This window comes from Otolemur garnettii, unplaced genomic scaffold (genome assembly GCF_000181295.1).
Source record: "Otolemur garnettii isolate 467f Iridium unplaced genomic scaffold, OtoGar3 scaffold00021, whole genome shotgun sequence".
NCBI lineage: Eukaryota > Metazoa > Chordata > Mammalia > Primates > Galagidae > Otolemur > Otolemur garnettii.
The window spans coordinates 11,231,602-11,247,844 of record NW_003852416.1 but is presented as its reverse complement, the minus strand read 5'-3'; the positions used below and the strand labels follow the sequence as shown (position 1 = coordinate 11,247,844).

At 37.2% G+C, this 16,243-nt stretch overlaps 1 protein-coding gene across 2 annotated transcripts in view; it reads left to right on the top strand.

The window, feature by feature from the left end:
- The window catches only part of MXI1 (MAX interactor 1, dimerization protein), a 77,854-nt gene that overhangs the window by 32,236 nt on the left and 29,375 nt on the right, over positions 1-16,243 (top strand). For both annotated transcript variants that reach the window (XM_003787178.3, XM_003787179.2), the window contains exon 3: positions 6,457-6,486. In XM_003787178.3, coding sequence (XP_003787226.1) covers positions 6,457-6,486 — 30 coding nt within the window. The remainder of the gene's footprint in view (positions 1-6,456; positions 6,487-16,243) is intronic.

Below are 16,243 nucleotides of genomic sequence, written 5' to 3'. Positions count from 1 at the left end.
GTCACTATGTCAGTAGAGTGCTTTGGCATGCATCACAGCTCACAGCAACCTCCAATTCTTGGGCTCAACTGATTCTCTTTCCTCAGCCTCCCAAGTAGCTGGGACTACAGGTGCCTGCCACAACGCCTGGCTGTTGGTTGTAGTTGTCATTTGGCAGGCCCGGGCTGGATTTGAAACTGCTAGCTCCAGTGTTTGTGGCTGGTGCCCTAGCTGCTGAGCTACAGGTGCCAAGCCTATCAGTCTTCTTAATTTTACTTATTCTAATGGATGTGTCATAGTATCTATGTTTTAATTTGTGTTTTCTTTATATGGCTTATGATCTTGAGCATCTTTTTGTATGGTTGTTTGCTACTGATAGATCTTTTTTGGTGAAGTGTCCAAATCTTTTGGCTTTTCTTGTTTGTTTGGTTTTTACTGAGTTTGTTATTGAGTTATAAGAGTTCTTTGTAAATTCTGGATACAAGTCTTTATTACATATATGTTTTGCAAGTATTTTTCTCCTACTCAGTGGTTTGTCTTTGGTGTTTTCTTAACTGTGTTTTGAAGAACAGGTTTTTTTGTTTTGATGAATTCCAATTTGTCATGCTTGTCTGTTATGGTTCATGTTTCTGTGTCTTAAGAAATCTTTGCATAACTCAAAATCACAAAAAATTTGTTTTCTTCCGTTAGTTTTATAGTGTTAGGCATTACATTTAGACTGAAAACTGATTTCGAGTTAATTTTTTGTAGACAGTCTAGGAAAGTGTTGAAGTTTCTTCCTTTCTTTTTTTTTTTTGCAAATGGACATTCAATTGTTCCAGCACCATTTGTTGAAAAGTCTAAACTTTGTATTATAGTTACTATTGTGCATCCTTTTTTGATACTAGCTCTTTGTGGGCTTAGTTATTGTGGTTGTCATTGTTAAGGAAGCAGCAATGCATTTCTTATGAGGAATTTTTGCTAAGAGTTTATAATATTCCAAGTTTTACTGTCTGTTACACATTTTAAAAATGAGATGTACCTTTTGATGGAAACAAATGTGCAAAACTACCATTTTGAAAGAAGAGTAATAATAAATATAAATAGAAGTTTTACTGTTGTGATTCTAGTAGATTTTCTTTCTCAACTTCCTTTGGGTACACACTTGGGAGACCCTTGCTCTGCTATAGCTGAAATTTTTGTTTCTCTTGCCCTTTGAATATATGTTTATAAATTGTAAGCTTTAGGATACTGTTTAGAAGATACTCCTTTAGTTTAATTAAATGTGTTCTTCTCATTGTATGGAGGGCAACATCCATGAGGCACTTTGGAATTAAAAAGTAACCAAAATGAAAATGTTAGCAAATTGGCAATTGGCACCTTAACTCAACAAAGACAGAGACCTTTTATCTAGAAGTAAGTGATTTAATTCTAGGAATGGCGGCTTTTACTTTTCTTCCATGGTGTCAGTATACTTGAGCCAAACTCGACCATTTCTTGCGGTTTCAATTCTGTGCTTCATTGACTGCCACCAACTACACCCTAAAGGATTTAGTTATGTATTAGAGTTATATTGTAGTCAGGGAACGACTCCCATTCAAATGGAGAATACATTAGGATGTCTTTCTTAGGGGGATGTTATTTGTGAAAAAGATTACCTGCGATTCAATGATGAGTTGTTAGAAAGGTCTTTCTCTCTGTCCTTGTAAGTTGTTAAGCATTCAGAATAAGGGTGTCTGAAGGGGAGACAGTTGGTTAGTGTTTGCTGTCAGAGGTGTATTTTATTTGGAGAAGAAAAGTGTGCTAACCAGATGGATTATTCAGCACATCTCAGCCTTACAGGGAATTTATCATAATTGAATATGTCAGTGGCACATTATTGGATGGGCTTAGTTGGACACACAGGCTCAGAGAAGCACAGGGCTTGTTCCTGAGTATGCTAGTGTGTGATACGCTATTGCCAGCACTGTTTGGATTACTGTTTTCTCTGTATACTTACATAATTTGGCATCTTTCTCTCTTTTCACACTCCTAAACCTTTTGTCCTCATGGCTGGCTACATGATGTAGCTTCAGTCACCTGTCATTTATTTTCTCTTTCAGGATTGTAGCTGGTTGGTTGGTTGCTTGTTTATTTCCAGGCTGATTCTAAGTGTTATTGAGAACCTATCAATTTGTTGTCCAATGTAGTACACTCAATGTTTTGGGTAGTATATTTTTAGTCTTGTTAAAAATACTAACAGCTAATGTTTATTGAACACTTATTATGTGCTAGATGCTTCTACGTATTTTTTTCTCTTAATTCTCACAGTAACCTACCCAAGGTATGGGGTGATACTGCAGTTTTATAAATGAGGAAACTAAATCAGAGAGGTTAAATAAAATGTCCTAGTGTTACACAGCTAGTGTGAGTGACAGAGTTAGTATTAAATTCAGGACTTTCCCCCTCTAACACTGTGGGTTTTTATGATCTCTCTACATTGAGGATTTTGCTTTGGATTTCACAACTCTGCTTGTTTGCTTATCTTACTTCTTTCCCTTGGAGTGGCACCTCTTTGGCAGTTGCAGAATCTGCTTGTGTAGTACGTGTGCCTGTCATTTAACCCCCAGACCAAATGCTACTTTTTCTAAAATTTTCCTTATAGCCCATTTGTAAGTAAATTTTACCTCCTTTGAACTCAATACTTTGAACTTTTCTTTGTATGTTTATTTTGTCTCAAGTTATAATTATTCCTATCTGTGTCTTCATTTACCAACTGGAGACTGTCTTTGATTTCTTGTAGCCTAAGACAGCCTTGAACTTGAAGGTATTCTGTATTTGTTGATTTGCTATTATAGGCAGAAACCCATCAGAGTAGGAGTAAACACTATTGATGCATTTAAAAAAAATTGGAAGAACATGGCAATATGGGAATGATATATTTCTGATCATTTTCCTTATTGTTATTTGGAAATCTTGTTCAGTTTGCTGGTTTTGTAGCTAAATGTGGCATGCATTTTCCTGGTTTGGTGAAAACGTTTATATTCTTAGTTTTTTTTTTTTTAAAGATAAATAATAAAGAAAAATCTGTTTGACAGAGGTAGGAAGAACCTGCTGTTTTAATTTTGTTCACAGCAGTGGGTCAGATTATGTTCTTTGGGATCTAGTTTTGATGATAGGCTCAATATAATATTGGAATTCAACAATTGGTTATTGTTGGGTATATTATCTCTTGCATTTATGGCTGTCGGTGGGATTGCCAGACTGTTTAGAATAGGTTTATGGTAAACAGTCTGCTCATCTCTAAATATAATGTTTCCATGTTCTCTAGTATTTTATTTATGCATTGTTTTTGTTGTCCTTTTGTTGTCTCAATAAGACAATTAAAACAAAACTTGTTCAACCAAGAGGGGGTGGGAAATCTCATTATTGATTGCTCATTCAAATTTTGAATGATACCTTTTCTTTTAAATCTCTTTTATATGTCTTTTCTCTCTTTTTTTTTTTTTTTTTTGAGACGGAGCCTCAAGCTATCCCCCTGGGTAGAGTGCCATGGCATCACGCTCACAGCAACCTCCAACTCATGGGCTCAAGCGAGTCTCCTGCCTCAGCCTCCCAAGCAGCTGGGACCACAGGCACCCGCCACAACGCCTGGCCATTTTTTGGTTGCAGCCATTATTGTTGTTTGGCAGCCTGGGCTGGGGATTCTAACCCGCCATCTTAGGTGTATGTGGCTGGCGCCTTAGCTGCTTGAGCCACAGGCGCCGAGCCGTCTTTTCTCTCTTTTAATGTGCTGGTTTACTTTAACATTTCATTCAGACAAGAAAGAATTTCATAAATATATGCTGATAAAGGTTTTGTTGTACTTTATTGAGTTTTGAACTGGGTCTCTGTTAAACTATAATTTTTATGTTCTTATAGTTTCTTCTATCTGAATTGTACATATACCTGCTGTTAATTTGTGTGAACTCTTTTTTTTTTTTTTTTTGAGACAGAGTCTCACTATGTTGCCCTTGGTAGAGTGCTGTGGTGTCACAGCTTACAGCAGCCTCCAACTCTTGGGCTTAAGGCAATTCTCTTACCTCACAGCAACCTCCAACTCTTGGGCTTAAGGCAGTTCTCTTGCCTCAGGCTCCCAAGTAGCTGGGACCACAGGCGCCCGCCACAGTGCTGGGCTATTTTTTTGTTACAGTTGATTAGTTGGCCCGGGCTGGATTCGAACCCACTAGCCTCGGTGTATGTGGCTGGTGCTCTAACCACTGTACTGCAGGGTGCTGGGCCTTGGGTGAACGCTTTTTTTTTTTTTAATTAAATGATAGCTGTATACATTAATGCAAACATGGGGTACAGTGTAGTGTTTTCATATACAATTTGAAATACTTTCATCAAGCTGGTTCACATAGATTTCATGTCATTTGCTTAGTCATTGTGTCAAAACATTTATATTCTAGTTCTAGAAAAGTTCACTTATACCCTTGTTAGACAGATATATAGGTGATCTTTCCGGGCACCCTCCTACCACCCAGCCGCTCTTCTCCCCTCCCCTCCCCTTCCCCGGGTGAACTCTTGAAACATCCTAAGACTCTTTTTATCCCCTTTGAGGGAAAAGTCCTTTTATTAAGATAATCTCTTTCAAATGAGTAGTCTTTTTCATCCTATGTCCTCATCCCATGGCACTGGACTTTATGAAAACTGCTGATAAGGCAAATGGTGGATGAGAGAGAACAACTCAAGTCTTTGGCTCTTGAACTAAGACAGTGGGTAACATTTCCCCAGATTATGAGGCTGGCAAAAATACTCTTCTTGTCAAGGTGTGGGGATCTGGTTATTAAATTTCCATTAGAATAATATATCGGGTTTAAAGCAAACAGTAATGTAATATTCTGAAGAAATCTAACATTGACTAGAATATATAAAATGATTAAAGTTTTAGTTATTGTGACAGAAACTTAAATTCTCCTTTATAAAATTTCTGTTGTTGTAAATGTTAAATTATAGCAAAAGTGATACTAGTTACTCATTTAACAGTAGCTAACTTTATGTAGAGTTTATTACATTTTGCTGTTAAAACAGTCGTATGAGGCATTTTTCCTATATCATAGATGAGGGAACTGAACACAGAAATGAAGAGACCTTACCAAAGCCGCACAGTATTTGAATCCAGTCAGTCTGGCCTTCGACTCTGTGCCCTAACCTATATTCAGTGTTGCTTCTCACTAGGTGGTTAAGAATTTGGAGTTGCAGGATAGACCTGGGCTTGAATTATGGCTGCTACTTACACTCTCAGGACAGGAGTGTGTTTCTTGACCTTTCAGAGCGTCAGTATTCCTGTTTATAAAACAAAGATTGTTTCAGGGCTAAAACGAGATAATATGTTTTAACTTCTTAGCCCATTTTTTAGCAGACACTGTGCTCATTCATTAGATGAAAGTATTATTACTATTATTCTTTTAACAGAGTGGCCAGGTGTGGTAGCTGACGCCTGTAATCCTAGCACTTTGGGAGGCTGAGGCAAGAGGAATACTTTAGGCCAGGCGATTGAGACCAGCCTGAGAAAAGCAAGATCCCAAGTCTACAGAAAATAGAAAAATTAGCCTGGTGTGATAGTGCACACCTGTAATCTTAGCTACTAGGGAGGCTGAGGTGGGAGGATCACTTGAGCCCTAATGATTACATCACTGCACTCCTAGTCTGGGCAACAGCCAAGAACCTGTCTGAAAAAACAAAAACTCTGAAAACCAGGCGGCGCCTATGGCTCAAAGAAGTGGGGTGCTGGCCCCATATACTGGAGGTGGTGGGTTCAAACCTAGCCCTGGCCAAAAACTGAGAAAAAAAAAAATCTGAAAACCAAAATGAAAATACTGAAAAGCAAAATGAAAAATATCACCCGAAAAACCCCTTGGCTATATGGTCCAGTCTTATAAATCATGTTTCTTGATCTTACTAATATATCTTCTTTTCGTTATTTATATTCATATATTTTTTCTTCCTTGTATAAATTCTTGTTGTGTTTTACACAAAAGACAGGAAAGCTTGGATTTGTCTGAATCGGTGAGCTATAAAGCAAACCTGTTTCAGCTTCTGTGCTAGCCAGAACTTTTATTTTACATTCAGGAATGAGTAAGTGGAGATAGAAGAGAACATAGAAGGACACACACTTTTTTTTTCTTTTTAAACAAAAATGGGATTATGTTTAAGTTAAAATGTTTTATATAATGTCTATAGATCAACGAAGTGTAGGATATTAGAAGTAGGCAGGAGCACAGATGCTAGTATTACTTTTAATAAAATAACAATGAAACTCCATTGTTAACCGAAAACACTATATCTGAACGCACGGTCCTAATGAATGTAGACTATTTCCTCTTAATGAGTGATATGATTGAAATAAGACCATATATTGCAATGTTAAATAAATTCACTGGGTGGGGTATAGCAGTAACTAAACTATTCCCCGTTTCTATAGCCTTAGCAACAAAGCATGGCTAATGCTCTTTATTTTATTTTTTTTCTTTTTAGATCTACACACAATGAGCTGGAAAAGAATCGGTGAGTCAGTGATAAGGTATAGCTTTCAATGATGTTTAGTTAGATGTTCTGAAGATTTGAGCTGTGACCTGGCTTTATCACTCAATAAGCATGCATACTGTGTAAGCTGTTACTTTTTTGGAACCTTGGTTTCTTGGTCTGTAAATGGTCTATCCCATAAAATTATTGGGAGGATGAAATTTCCTGATAAGTATGAAGATGTCTAACAAAGTCCCAGGCATAATATTTTCAGTACTCTATGCTTGATTGTTCATTCATTCAACAGCTGCTATGTGCCAGGGCTTGTTCTAGAATTTATTAAAGATGATTGGAAGGTACCATGATTTGGTAGTATAAGCACAGGCCTCCAGACTGGGACATCTGAGCTTAAGTCCTGCCTGCATTTATAAATCAACTATGGGAACTTGGGTAAATAACTGGCCCTCTCTTGGTCTCTGCCTAAAGACTCGCCATATTGACTAGATCTCCAAGGCTTTCCCATCTCTACAAAAATTCATATAAAACCCAAACAGGTAATTGTTTTACCTGTGAAAATAGTGGTTATAGTGCATATGTAGCTGTTATTTTATTTTTCAAATGCATAGCCCTATTATGATTCTGATACATATATGTATTTGTCCAAAATATGACTTAAATAGCAAAGTTATACTATCTAAACTGGAAGAAATATATTTTTAAAGCTTATTTAAATTTTGAGTTTATGAGATAATTGCCTTTATTTCTGTCTCTGAAGACAGGTTAATTGTGTTAAGCTTATGGTTTAAATATGGTCTTATTAAAGGATAAGGGTTCTGAAGAGTAGGGAATAAATGTGACAAATTGGAAGGCATTGAATTTTTCTCTTTGTAACTTATTTACTCATTCATTCTCTCATTCATGTATTCAACATACATTTCTCAAACATGAATAATATGTCAGTGCCAGGCACAGACAATGCTTTACATAGGACATAGCGAAATGTGTAAGATAGTTTCTGTCCTTAAGGAACTCAGAGGTAATTACCACACGGTAATTATTGTATAAAGTGGTAAGTATGGTAATAGAGAAGCAGAGGGTCCTAGAGGGTACTGAAGGATTATTTTGAAAGGTCACCTAATGCCCTTTGAAGGGAGTCTTGGAAGGCTCTGCTGAGGATGGTGAGTGAACTCACCTACTGAGGAAACTGCAAGATGGTCAGTATGAGTATAAAAGATTGTAGCATTAAGTTTAATAAGCCAGGCTAGATTTTGAAGAGTCTTGTTAATGTTGCTGAAGAGTTTGAACTTTTCTGGAAACCAGTAGAGAACAGTTGAATGACTTTAAGGTGGCTTGTCATATTATCAGCTATGAGTTTTGGAAAGAACTTTGGTTACAGGGTGAAGAATTGGTTGGTTGGAACAGGGGATACAGGAGACATGAAAATCCTTTTGAAGGCTATTGGAGTGATCCGAGTAAAGAGATGATGGTGGATGTAGAGACAGAAGTAGACAGAGAGTATGGAATAGAATTAGTAGAAATTGGCTATTAGTTGGCTGCAGGTAAGTTTTAGATGGTATTACCATTAACTGAGAAAAGGAATATAGGAAGAACATGAGAATTGTAGGAGTCAAATATTCTTTTTTTGGTATAGAGATTTGATCAATAACCAACAAACTAGAATTGTCTGCACCAGCCATTTTTCAAAAACAAGATCTTATGACCTTCAACTTTTTTAAAAAATAGAGTGACTAGCTAACTGCCTCACATGAGTTTAAATGTTTCCCCTCTGGAAAGGGGTTAGCATAGTCTTTCAGGCAGACGTAGTGGCTTTTACCACTTGGTTTGTGCAGTGTTCTGTTCATATCTCCCATTGTAAGACTGATGAGGTAGCACTGTAATTATTTGTTCATGTCCCTTTCTGCCAAGTGACTCCACCTGCCTCAAAGCCAAGAATATTTTTTTGTTCAGTGTTTTACTCTCAGTGCCTGGCATTCGGTGCTTGCACAGTAGATGATGGTTTTAATATTGAGTGAAGGGCAAAACTGGAGCTCAAAGTCCAGTCATCTAGTCACAGACATTCTGCTAGTTATGGCAAAGCAGTTCAGCAGAAAAGCCTCCATTTTAAGGAGTCTCTTTTATGTGTTATATATTTGGTATATTAAAGACCTGGATGGATTAAAGGAAGTATCCGACTAGTTAAACATAGCCGAAAAGACTAAGAAATGACAGCTCTGAAGATTCTAAAAAGAAAACCTTATATTGGAGTTTACTCTAACTTAGAGCCTAGAGGATATGTTGGGTCATGTGTTAAATACTGATAAATATGTGGCTTTTATAATTCCTTCACCCACTGAATGTGCTTCTTGAGAGACCCCCACTGAAAACTTGGCAAAAACCTCTAATGTTGGAATAAAGAGACTTCTTTTAGTAACTACAGTAGAACCTCTATAAGTGGACCACCCAAAGGACTGGTCAGCACACGGAGGTGATCAACATAATGAACTAGGCCTACTGAACTGTACATACATGTGGTGCATGTCTGGTCTGTGAAAATTAGGTCAGCTTAAAGACCAGCTTAGGTCAGTGTAGGGAGGTACTCAACTATGGAGCTAATTACAGAAAAAACAAAAGTAAAATTCATCTGCAATTTTGTATTTGGAATGGAGCTTTTAAAATCTTTGATTAAATTTTGTTTAATGCACATTCATTTCTGACTTACTGATAACCTTTTATAAAACCTCACAGACAATGTTTTTGTGTATCACCCCTAGTATTACTTTTTTTTTTTTGGCAGTTTTTGGCCGGGACTGGGTCTAAACCTGCTACTTCCAGCATATGGGGCCGGTGCCCTACTCCTTTGAGCCACAGGTGCCGCCCCCATGGTATTATTTTGATATGCTCTGTAAGTTGTTTAATGTAGCATCTGACTGTGACACAGGTGTAACACGAGTGCTTTATCACCTTGGTTGTATGCAATCTCCAGTAAAGGTCTTTTTCCCCTATTTTTTACTTAGATCTAGGACTTTCAGACCAGTTTCCTACCCCACTTCGCATGAGGCATGGTTACCTCATCTTCTTCTGATAGCCCTAGAAGGGCTAATGGACATTCTTTATTACTTAAATTATTTCTTTCCCCTTCTCTTTTCTTCCCTTTTTTCTCCCTCTTACACTCTTTCCCCTGAGACATCATTGAAAGTTGATGTACCGTTAATTTTTCCAAGATATATTTGTTTTTAAACAGATTTTTATCAATATTAGTACATTTAGTAGCATGACAGAGGGTTAGTGCCAGAGAAAAAAATCAAATTTAATAACTCTTACCCTACTTCCAAAAGTTATCGGCTATTATCTGGAAAAAACCAAAATTTTGGTAGACACAGGAAGCTTTAAAGAGAGTGGGGAGACATCTTAGCCAAATAGCAAAAAGGCAGCATAGGAATAGTTAAAATATTTATGACTGTATTGTTAGTTTTTTAGAGGAAAAAAAAGTTAGCCTAGCTTCGAGATCCTTTAATGTAGGTAGAATTTTGGCTTTATCTTTAATCTGCCTTTGCATGTGATCTTATGTGAAGAAAATAACTCATTATTAAAAGGGTAATTTAATTTTGTCTTCATTCTAAGAAGACATTCCTAAAGTAATTCATAGTCTTTAAGTTTTTCTACTTTATGCATAACATGTTCATGTCAGAAATTGCTTTTTTTGTTGTTGTTAGTTTGGTTCTAAAGTCTTGCATATAAAGTTGTTCTGAGTTAGTGTTTTTTACTGGGGCAAATGCAGTGAGAATTCGAGTAGGTGATTCTAAACTATTAGTGAATGGCAGAGTAATTCCAGATGACTGTCTTAAATATTAAAGCCTAAGATTGTTGAAGTTCTGGGGTCTGGCCTTGAGGAGACAAATGGCCCACAGACGTTGAGGTTGGTACTCCCAGATCTCAGAGGGAATCCTAGAGGTGAAGATTTGAGGTCTGGCGGCCCAGAGTAGTTTGCTTTGACCCACAGTTACCCAAGGATGTCTATAGCCTGTTAGAGAACTTTAGGTACTTTCACGACTGATGATGTAGAAATTTAGATTCAAGAGGTAGAGGTGAAGGTGGAGGGGAAGTAGAATACTTTTCAACGTACACTTGTTGGGAGGAAAACCAAGGTTGGTTTGGCAGAACTTTCATTCCAACTCTTATCTCAGTAGTACTTAAAGGGTATTTGCTTGCGTTAAAGACAAGTTATGAAGTTAGAGAAATCAAACCTTTATTGTACGTTTGAAATTAACCTATAACTGCAGATGGATTAAAAATCTAAAGTTTTGAATTGGGTCCTATGAGTCTCAAAAGTTTAATCAAAAGCACTTCTTAGCCTTGTTTTATTACTAAAATACAAAGGGTGTTAGGATGTCTCAGGATGAAAATAACTTTAGAGTAACTTCCTCAGCCTAATAAAGAGCATTTGTGAAAAACCTACAGTGATAAAAAACTGAATGTTTTCCCTCTAAGATCAGGAATAAGACAAGGATGTCAACTTTCGTGACTTACAGTCAACAGTGTACTGGAGGTTCTATTCAGAGTAGACAAGAAAAAGAAATAAAAGGCTTCCAGATGGGAAAGGAAGAAGTAAAACTATGTCTATGTGACGCTTTCATACTCTTATACACAGGCATACTTGGTTTTACTGCACTTTGCAAATATTGCATTTTTTACAAATTGAGGCTTTGTGGCAACCCTATGTTAAGCAAGGCCATCAGTGACAGCATGTGCTTACTGCCTGTATATGTGTCACATTTTGGTAATTCTCACAATATTTAAAACTTTTTCATTAGTATTATATCTGTTTATGATGATCTGTGATCAGTGATCTTTGATATTATTGCTGTAATTGTTTTGGGGCACCATGAACCATGCCTGGGTAAGATGACTAACTCAGCTGATAAAGGTCATATGTGTTCTGACACTCCACTAACCTGCCATTCCTTGTCTCTCTTCCTTTCCTCCGGCCTCCCTGATCTCTTGAGATACAACAATATTGAAATGAGGCCAGTTAATATCCCAACAATGGCTACTAAGTGTTCAAGTGAAGAGTCACATGTTTCTCACTTTAAGTCAAAAGCTAGAAATGATTAAAATTAGTAGATGGAAATAAAGTTTGAGGAAAATAAACATCAGTTTTGTTTTTTTTTTTTAAAAAGGAAGGCATGTCAAAAGCTGAGATAGTCTAAAAGCTAGCCCTGCTGTGCAAAACAGTAAGCTAAATTGTGAGTACAAAGGGAGAGTTCTTGAAGGAAATTAAAGGTGCTTCTCTAGTGAACACATGAAAGGTAAGAATACAAAACAGCCTTAATGCTCTCATGGAGAAAGTTTTAGTGATCTGGATAGACGATCAAAACCACCAGAATATTTCCCTAAGCCAGAGCAAGGCCCTAACTCTCTTCAATTCAGTGAAGGATAAGAGCTGATGAAGCTGCAGAAGAAAAGTTGGAGACTAGCAGAAGTTGGTTCATGAGGTTTAAGGAAAGAAGCCATCTCCATAACACACACGTGCAAGGTGGAGTAGCAAGTGCTGATGCAGAAGCTGCAGCAAGTTATCTAGAAGCTCTAGCTAGAGTAATTGATAGAGGTGGCTACACTAGACAGTAGATTTCCTACATAGATGAAACAGCTTTCTTATTGGGAGAAGATGCCATCTACAGCATTCCCAGCTAGAGGAGAAGTCATAGAGAAGAGATGTCAATGGCTGGCGTCAAAGCTTCGAAGGCCAGGATCACTCTCTTATTAGGGGCTGATGTAACTGGTGACTTGGAAGTGAAGCTGGGGCTCACTACCATTAGTAAATTTTTAGGGCCCTTCAAGTGATGCTAAATCTACTTTTCCTGTGTTCTGTGAATGGAACAACAAAGCCTGGATGACAGCACCTATGTTCACAGCATGGTGTACTGAATATTTTAAACCCACTATGGAGATGTACTGCTCAAATAAAAAGATTCTTTTTAAAATATTACTGCTCATTGACAATGTATGGGTCACCCAAGAGCTCTGATGGAGATGTACAAGGAGATTAATACTGTTTTCCTGCCTGCGGAAACATCCTTTCTGCAGCCTATGGATCAAGGAGTAATTTTGACTTTCAAATTTTCTTATTCAAGAAATATATTTTGTAAGGCTATATCTTGCATACATAGTGATTCTTCTGATGGATGTGGGCAAAGTAAATTCAGAACTTTCTGGAAAAGATTCACCATTCTAAATGTCATTAAGAACATTAGTGCTTTATGGGAGGAGGTAAAAATTCTGACATTAACAGAAGTTTGGAAGAAGTTGATTCTAGTTCTCATGAATGTTTTGGAGAGATTCAAGACTTCAGTGGAGGAATTAACCGTAGATGTGGTAGACGTAACAAGGTAATTAATTAGAAGTGGAACCGGAAGATGGGACTGAAATGTTGCAGTCTCATAGTAAAACTTTAATGGTTGCAGAACATCAATATCTTTGAAGTATGTATTGAAAATCCTAAACAAAAAACTACTAGAACTTACAAATGAATTTAGTAAAATTACAGAGTATAATATTGACCCACGAAACCAGCTGTGTTTCTGTACACCAGCAATGAACAATCCAAAAATGGACTCAAGAGAACAATTTTATTTATGACAGCATCCAAAACAATAAAGCACCTAAGAATAAATTTAACCAAGAAGATGAGAGACATTTATACTGAAAACTACAAAACATTATTTGAAAGAAACTAAAGAAAAATTAAATAGAAGGAAAGACATGTTTATGGATTGGAAGACTTAATATTGTTCGACCAGGTACAATGCCTCACACCTGTAATCCTGGCACTCTGGGAGTCCAAGGCAAGAGGATCCCTTGAGCTCTAAAGTTAGAGACCAGCCTGAGCAAGAGCAAGACTCTGTCTCTTCTAAAAATAGAAAAAATTAGCTGGTGTGGTGGTGCTTACCTGTAGTCCCAAGTACTCAGGAGGCTGAGACAGGAGGATTGCTTGGGCCCAGGAGTTTAAGATTGCTGTGAGCTAGGCTGATGCCATGGCAGAGTGAGAGACTGTCTCCAAAAAAAGAAAAAAGACTCACTATTATTAAGTGGGCAATACTCCCCAAATCCCAAATTAATCTACAGATTCAATGCAAGCTCTATAAAAGTACCAGCTCTCCTTTTTTTCAGAAATTGACAAGTTGAGCCTAAAGTTTACATGGAAATGCAAGGTACCCAGGATTGCCAAAACAATCTTGAAAAGGAGAATAAAGTGGAGGACTCACAGTTCTTCGTTTCAGATCTTACTACAAAGCTACACTTATCAAGATAGTATGGTACTGGTCAAAGAATAGACTTATAGCTCAGTGGAATGGAGTTGAGATCCGGAGATAATCCCTCACATTTTTGGTGAACTAATTTTTGACAAGGATCCAAAAATAGTTAAATGTCTTTTAAAGAAATAATGCTTATACAGGTGGATGCCTAGATACAAAATAATGAAGTTGGATCCCTACCTCATGTCATATACAGAATTAACTCAAGTTCATTATAATTGTTAGGAAAATGCAAATCGCAACTATGAGATACCATTTCACACCTCCGGAGATGACTAGTGAGGGTTGCTCTTTGACTTTGTGGTCTTCCATTCATAGTAACAGCCCACTGATGGGAAAAGGTCTTGAAAAGTCCATTGATCTCACATTTGGCACTTAAAAACTGCTGATGTCTGGCTTGGTGCCTGTAGCTCAGCACCTAGGGCATCAGCCACATACACTGGAGGCTGGAGGGTTCGAACCTCGCCTGGGTGTGCCAAACAATGACAGCTACAACAACAAAAACAACAAAATAGCTGGGTGTTGTGCTGGCCTGTAGTCCCAGTTACTTGGGAGGCTGAGGCAAGAGAATTGCTTAAGCCCAAGAGTTTGAGGTTGCTGTGAGCTGTGATGCCACAGCACTCTACTGAGAGTGACATAGTGAGACTGTGTCTCAAACCCTTCCCCTCAAAAAACTTATTATGTCATCATCGGCTGATTGCACTGCACAAATGACTCCAGACGTGTATTTGGGCGGTACCTGTGGCTCAGTGAATAGTGCGCGGGCCCCACATACTGAGGGTGGCGGGTTCAAATCTGGCCCCAGCCAAACTGCAACAAAAAAATAGCCAGGCATTGTGGTGGGTGCCTGTGGTCCCAGCTACTCAGGAGGCTGAGGCAAGAGAATCACCTAAACCCAAGAGTTGGAGGTTGCTGTAAGCTGTGATGCCACAGCACTCTACCAAGGGCAACAAAGTGAGACTCTGTCTCTTAAAAAAAAAAAAAAAGACATGTATTTAATTACAAGTACGTTTCCAATATATTATGTAGTACTAGTACCTTATGTGGTATGAGTATTTAATAATGGGGAAAGATTGGGGTCTGTATAGCATATTTTAAAAAGTACATAAAAAGAGATTTTTAAGAACTTCTAATTAACAATGAATTCTAACAAAATTAAGACCAGATTGAAAGACTGTAAAAATTTTATCAGTTTCATTTAAGGTGCAATAAAATATAACTTGATTGTATTTGTTATGCCTTAAACAGCAAAATTCAAAAGTATATCTGTGGAGAAAAGGAGAAATAGCACTTTCCAATGACCAGGAAGTGGCTGTGTGTCTAGTTTTCTGATGGGGTAAATAAGAATGATGACTACTCTACTTTGTGGAAAACTGATACTCTTACTTTTAATTCATGTGAAGGCCCTGGGGAGATAGTGAACATTCTGTGTACTTTTTTAGGATGTAGGAGTTCAGTTACACTACTGCATTATAGAGGATCACCATAGAACATTTAAGAAGTACCCACGTCTTGGAAAATGGGTGTAACCTTTTAGTAGAACTTTCTCATGAAGCTGTAGAGCCAGATAAATATGTAAGTTGACATTATCAAGCAGTATGAAGAATAGGATCATCATGTGTCAGAGAGGCATATAATGGATATATTTATTTTTGTATACAAGTAGTGTATTTTTATAGGGATAGGAATGCTGAAAACTGTAGATAGACTAAAAATAGTTGTCGGAAGTGCAGAGATAGGCACCTGTTAGCATTAGAATTGAATGTTATATGAGATAAAGATGAAGTAATGTGCAGGTTTTAGAGATAAAATTTACAGCTAATAGAGGAAATAGAGCCAGGATAAAATTACACATTTAAAATGCAGTCTATGCAATGAAGTCACTTGTGTCTAGATAGAGTCACAGTTTCTATATTGACCTTTGTCAGAAATAGCTCATTAAGACTAAGCTTTCTACTCCCTGACCTAGGCTACATATACTGCAAGGTGACAGGCTGATTGAGAGACAAGGATTGTCTTCTAGAAACCAAGTGTTCTTAGTACTTCAGCTATCCAGTTACTAAAGTTTGAATCACTTCTATCGCAGGTATATGGGAATAGATGAGATCATTAGGTTTAAAATAAAACCCAGAAATGTTATAACTTGAAACTTGGATTCTAAAATTTCCTCTAGAAACAAAAAATTAAGCCAGACTTTGAAAAATTGACATAGTGAATATTCTATCAAAGATACAGGACCTTTTTATCCAAGTCATTGTAGAGTGTCTGTCTCCGTGAAGGTGTACCTTAGGAAAACACTTCTTCTCAAACTATGAATTTGTAATTTAAAAAAAACAATAAGAGTTTAGTTATTGGATTTTCCTGAGATATTTTAGATGATGTAGTATATACCAATTCATTTTATATGCAGATTTGAGGAATGTGTTTCATCCATAAAACTATACCTTTTGTACTGATGCTTTAGTCAGATTCTTTTTTTTTTTTTT